The sequence below is a fragment of the Octopus bimaculoides genome, chromosome 3 (genome assembly GCF_046866305.1).
Source record: "Octopus bimaculoides isolate indiv1 chromosome 3, ASM4686630v1, whole genome shotgun sequence".
NCBI lineage: Eukaryota > Metazoa > Mollusca > Cephalopoda > Octopoda > Octopodidae > Octopus > Octopus bimaculoides.
This window is the reverse complement of record NC_142930.1, coordinates 46,962,394-46,968,661: the sequence shown is the minus strand read 5'-3', so window position 1 is coordinate 46,968,661 and position 6,268 is coordinate 46,962,394. Positions and strand designations below refer to the sequence as shown.

Sequence of the window (6,268 nt, the reverse complement as noted above, 5' to 3'; positions counted from 1 at the left end):
GGTTTTAGGAGTTTGTACCTAGAATTGAGGAATGTTAGCCGGGATATTCAAAAGCAGACTATACAATTTTAGAAAATCGCCATTGGAATTCCACAATTCAAGGTACAAGCACCTTCAACTTCCTCATTCATTAAACTTTGCATGCGCGTCTGTTACACCTCGTATGTGTGCACATGCATCTGTATGCGTGTGTGTGTGTGCGCGCACGTGTGTGTGTATGTGTATGTGTTCTATAGATGCATGGACTCCACTATCATAGCATCCTCTATCTTCAGTTAGCTCGGAACGGATCACTTGCTTCTTACTTCATTTGACCTCGAACATGCTACAAACGATAGCCGTCTATCACACTTCTCTGATTCTTTACATCCCCTCTCTTTATTTATCACTCACACCACGTCTCACACGCTTTTCCTCTTCTCTTTCCTCACATCTCTCCTTCACTCTATTCCATTCTTCATATACTTGCGTCACGGTGGTTAAACTGTTTGTATCTTATTGAGTATCAAACAAAGCCCCAATACCTGAAATGTTAGATTCTTTCACACCCTAGCTCATGATAAATCAACTTATTGAACGATGCTACAAACTTCGATACGAATTCATTCCAGCCGACACAGATCATTTACTAGATTTCTCAGATTCTGGACTGTAACATATATAATTTGGTAGGATTTTTAGTGTGTGGGGTAATAAAAGGCAGCAATGTTGAAATATTGAGAAATTCAAACTCAGAATTGTATACCAAAAACTCCATAAATAATAACATTTACTCCAGATGTCTAACCCAACAAATAGGAAAAACTGTTATTGTACATTTTAAGCTTTCTTCCGATTTATTGCTATTAAAACAGAAGGGGAAACACAGAATGTACGTACTTAGCAAAAACATTTTTTATAATCAATCATAAAATAAACCATAATATAATCTAAGCATTTACTGAAACAGAAATTATATATTTAATTTTTTTAAAAAGCTATATATTTATTAAAAAAAACTACATTCACTGAAATCAGAAAATATATAGTTACAACTTAAATTATAAAAAGTAAAATCTATGCATTTACAAAAAAAAATCTATATATTTATTAAAAACAGACATTGTTTACTAAAAAAATAATCTACATATTTACTGAAAAAACATATTCTTTACGTTTTAGGAAAACAGAAATGCTACGCACGTAGTAAGAATAATAAACAGAAAAAATATTTAGCAAAATATAACATTTTTGATGTACAAATCAACCACAATATATACATAGTTCACTGAAATACATCAGGAAGTATATTCGTATATTTACTAAAGATAGAAATTGTACACTTACTACCAATCAGAATATATACATTTATGATTAAAAACAAAAGACCTACAGAAGTTAGGAATTTGGAACAAAAAGCAACAAAAAAGCTCTAAATTTACTAAACATAAATGATGTAATTTCAAACCAAATATTCAAATCACACACTGCCGTTTTGCAAAGGAGTACAACATCGAACAAAATAGCCATGGATGAACAATATGACGTGATGGTGACAACTAGAATACAATTGATTACTTTCGATTGGAGCTAACCTGGACCTAAACAACGCTAGCGACAAATGGAACGATACTTTTGCTTAAAACAAAAACTAAAAAACAAACTTCTATGTTTATAATAAATAGAAGCAATAATACAGCTATTTAAAAAGAAAAGAACATAAAAAGGAAAACACTAATTATTTATTTAAGAAAATAAATAAACAGCACGGGTCTCCCAGACACTCACCCACCATAGTAGACGTAGAAACTGCTTTTCGTTTTGATCTCCTGATTCGAAAATTATTGTAATCTATTGATCAAAGTTTCCATAATAGACAATAGACTTCAACTGTAGTTTTAATGTTCTCTAATGATACTTTTCCCCTTTCATCGCAAGTAGAGTAAATTATACAGCATTGGTTTCATTTAACGTATAATTATGTGTAGTATTGTGTGTGAGTGTGTGTGTATGTGTGTGTGAGTGTATGTGGGTTTGCATGTGTGTCTGTGTTTGTGTGTGTATGTATCTCTCTCTCTCTCTCTCTCTCTCTCTCTCTCTCTCTATATATATATATATATATATATATATATATATATATATACGTATATGTGTATAAATTTATAAAGGTATCTTATATATATATATATATATATATATATATATATATATACATATTTATATATATTATGTATGTATATGTATGTATTGATGCATATGTCTGCAAAAAACGTATATATGTATAGATACATATAAGTTAAATATATGCCTATATCTACATCCTCCCTGAAATTCTATCTCTCACTCTCTCTCTCTCTCTCTCTCTCTCTCTATTTTTATATATATATAATATATAATGTGTATGTGTGTGTGTGTATACACATACATATACACTACCGTTGTTTATATGCCTATGTCCCTTGGCAGCTGGAAATAAGATGTGACAATTGTAGCGCTGATGACGTCTATTGAGGCAGAAACACGTGTCCACGATTGGCCTCTTGTTTCCATCCAATAAGCCAGTCGATTGCCTTCACGACATGTCAGTATCGATAATTGTTTTTTTGCGATTATCTCATTTTGATACAGTTTTTCTTTTATCGTTTACTTCTTTCATTAATTTCACTGTTGCCATGTTGGAGCACCGCCTTAAAGGTGCATAGCCGAACAAATCAATCCCAGTGTTTACTTTGTATCCCTAAGTCTAGTACTTAATAAGCCGTTCTATTTTGCCGAACCGCTGGATTACGGGGGTTAAACAAGCCAATACCGGTTTTCAAGCAGTGGGGAGGGCGAAAACTCTCTTTCTCTCTCCCTCCCTCCCTCTCTCTCTCTCTCTCTCTCTCTCTCTCACACACACACACACACACACACATATATATGTATGTGTGTGTGTGAGAGTGTACGTGTGTATATGTACATATATCCATATATGCATATATATGTATATATATATGTATGTATATGTGTATATATATGTTTGTGTATATATATATATATATATATATATATATATATATATATATATAAACATAATTAAGGGATCAGCAACAGTTGCTTCACCACATACCGAAGTTCAGAAATAGCAGCTAAAGTGCTGAAACTCCAACAGATAGCAATACTTGTAACTCACAAAGGCAAAACAAGAAGAAAAAAAAAATATATATATATATATGCATCTGTATACATTGATATATATATACACATATATGTATGTATGCATGTATGTATGTGTGCGCGCGAGTGCTTGTGCTGAGCTCTCATCGCGGGCATAGAATGTATAAGACGCCAAAACTGTATATCAGTTTAAATAACATCGCTCTCCCAAAGGAACAACGGGGTAATTAGAATGCATTGATTCGCTAACAACACACAGCAATATGTATCACAGTAACGAATCTTACCTTCCTTCAATTTCTGCGTCCTACTGTTATAATTATTGCAAAAGTAGCTGCTTTTCTAAACCAACAAGCTGTGTGACATATCATGACAAACTAATCAGTACCCACAACTCATTCCCCCCTCTCTTATTCTTGCCAGTATTCCTGTTTTTTTTTAATGTGAGCAAACGATGATCCTACATATAACAGCGTACGAAATATCAGCCAGAACAGCAATTTTGGTGAACGTTACCAGTTAAAGAAGGACTGTAGACAGTAATGAACACGGAGTTTCCTCCCGGTGTTTTAATGCAGTATATATATATATGTGTGTGTGTGTGTGTGTGTGTGTGTGTGTGTGTGTGTGTGTGTGTGTGTGTGTGTGTGTGTGTGTGTGTGTGTGTGTGTGTGTGTGTGTGTGTGTGTGTGTGAATAAAAATAAAAATAAAAATAAAAATAAAAATAAAAATAAAAAAATATACAAAAAAGGGTTTTGTATGATCGTGTATAGAGGAATATATTATTTAAAAGAGTTCCAACTCTGTTTTTTTATGTTTTATTTATATTCTTATAAAATTAATGTGAGATATAGAATATGGAATATATAATATAATATAAATAGTAAAATGAAATGAAGTATTGAATGTCTTATTGAATACATGAAATATTGAGTATTAAATATAGAGAATTAATATATATATATATATATATATATATATATATATATATATATATATATATATATATATATATATATATATATATATATATATATATATATATATATATATATATATATATATGCACACACACACACACACACTTGTGCGAACACGCTATCTTTAAGATAGTGTATTTTACATTATATAATATATTTGTGTAATATATATATATACATAAGTATACATACAGAATGCAGTAATTAAGAATAGAGCAGAAAAGTCTTCGCATCTGATATGGAGTAGCTGAAATATTTGCAGACTCCATAGTCTGATAGTATTCACGGTCATCATGTGCTAAACCCACTTTCATTAGAGCCGCTTTGTAACTATGGCAAACTACACCATTAATAGTTCTCATATCTTCAAATGATGTAGCTCCGGGAATATGATATAGTAAAGCTCTCAGTTAGCATCGCTCTTGTTCCTTTGGGGAAACAAAGTAGATACGCCCAAATGAGTGTGTATTATTTTTTCTGAGACGCCACATTTTCTCACTATTATTCCCTGTGTAAAATTCAGGGAAATCAATATAGTGCAATGTATATGCGAATGAGTTAGCTAGTGATTCCCGGTTAACTCACATCCATTCAGTGAGAGTGGACCTGCCACGTGTGTGGATAACATGTTCAATATCATCATCCTCATTAAAGTAAACGTATTGCTGTTGGGGCAAATGAACTGTAAGCTGTCGGACTGCAGGATATGAACCATGTAATTTGAACCCTAAAATCTTCCTGACTGTTCTGATGAGGATACATAGCAGCCATTGATATAATTTTCAATTTCCTCTTTGTGTGTTTGTTGTGCATTGGCTTGTGCATTAATATTGACTGTCACCCGATCATGACCTTTATGAATATATTTTCTAACATATTTAACTGATTTTACAGATGCATATATCTCTACATTACAATGACCGCCATATTTGATTAAAAAGAAGGGGGAATATGGTACTACTGAACGATTATCTAATTCAACAGACTTCGTAAATGTAAAACCATTGTTTCGATGTCGGTAAAGTGGATAGCCATTATAACTATGTAATGTGTTTTCCTGAATGTTTTTAAGGAATTGTCTTTTACATTTCCCATCAACCATATATGTTGCATTGGGTTTATCTCTTCCACATGGACCATGTAGCATGCTTTTGGTGACATGTTGAAACAGAATTGGTTGTTTGTGGATTTGGAAGCTCTGTAGAAACAAATTTATCATAATGTTCTGGATCTTTTTTAATATGAACAGCATATGACAACGGGGTAATGCACGCTTTTGAAACTCTATAGTCCACATGTACCCTGCAACATCTCCCAAAACATTCTTCTCTAAAATATCATGTAAGAGATCCTTAAGTTTCATATTAAATACTCTGTCAGTTAAATCTGGTCTGTCAGCTGGTGTCTGTCCTGGCTAAAGTTTGTCTGTGATATCGGTCGAGCAACGAAAATTCTGACACAAATGAAAATTAAATTACGGAGATGTACTTGCATAGCAAGTGGCTTGATCTGAGAGCGTGTGCTGAAACAAAAACAATCGCAGCGTGGAAGATAATTGTAAGCAATTTAAGAACACAAAAAGCCGTTAGATTCACTTCAACGTTTAAATTTGTGTCCAAATATTTTCGTCGCTCTGGAACTGCGACCTGTTCACTGACAAAACTTCGCACGAAAAAACTGTTGTCTTATGTATGTCGAAAAATTACGTCAGCATTAAATGGATGTGTCTTAATTTCATCTAAGATGTATTTTTTAAAATGTGGATAGCAAGAAAAAACCTCACTCCTAGTAGTTAAACATTCATTCGAGGTCCTTAAGTACTTCAAAAGGTGTGAGGACAGGGCGATTTGGCTGGTATTTCTAGCATGTTGAACGAACATATACAGGTGATGCATCAGTCTAAAATATAAAAATTTAAAGCAGAGACCTAGAAGATGGAATACTACAAAGCAGTTATTAATAGAATGTGCATTTAATATAAAAAAGAACAATGATGAATATATTAACAAGATGTATTAACTGAAAAACTAACACACAACTAAACATAAGCTTTAATAAAAGCAATTCTTTCTACGGAGGATGATAAAAACAAAATATTATTAGCATTAAAGAAACGGAAAGTAAACATTATGCAATAAACGTTTTTAGATGT

General features: G+C 32.6%; 1 protein-coding gene across 4 annotated transcripts in view; it reads right to left on the bottom strand.

Moving 5' to 3' along the window:
• LOC106870146 (uncharacterized) overlaps window positions 1-6,268 on the bottom strand; it is a 268,004-nt gene that overhangs the window by 96,111 nt on the left and 165,625 nt on the right. The window contains exon 1 of one of the 4 annotated variants that reach the window (XM_089348929.1): window positions 5,900-6,013. The exons of the other annotated variants lie outside the window; for them this stretch is intronic. Within the exon in view, the coding sequence (XP_089205055.1) occupies window positions 5,900-6,011 (112 nt within the window). The 5' untranslated portion in view covers window positions 6,012-6,013. Of the gene's footprint in view, window positions 1-5,899; window positions 6,014-6,268 lie in introns of those variants that run through there. 4 annotated transcript variants of the gene reach the window in all.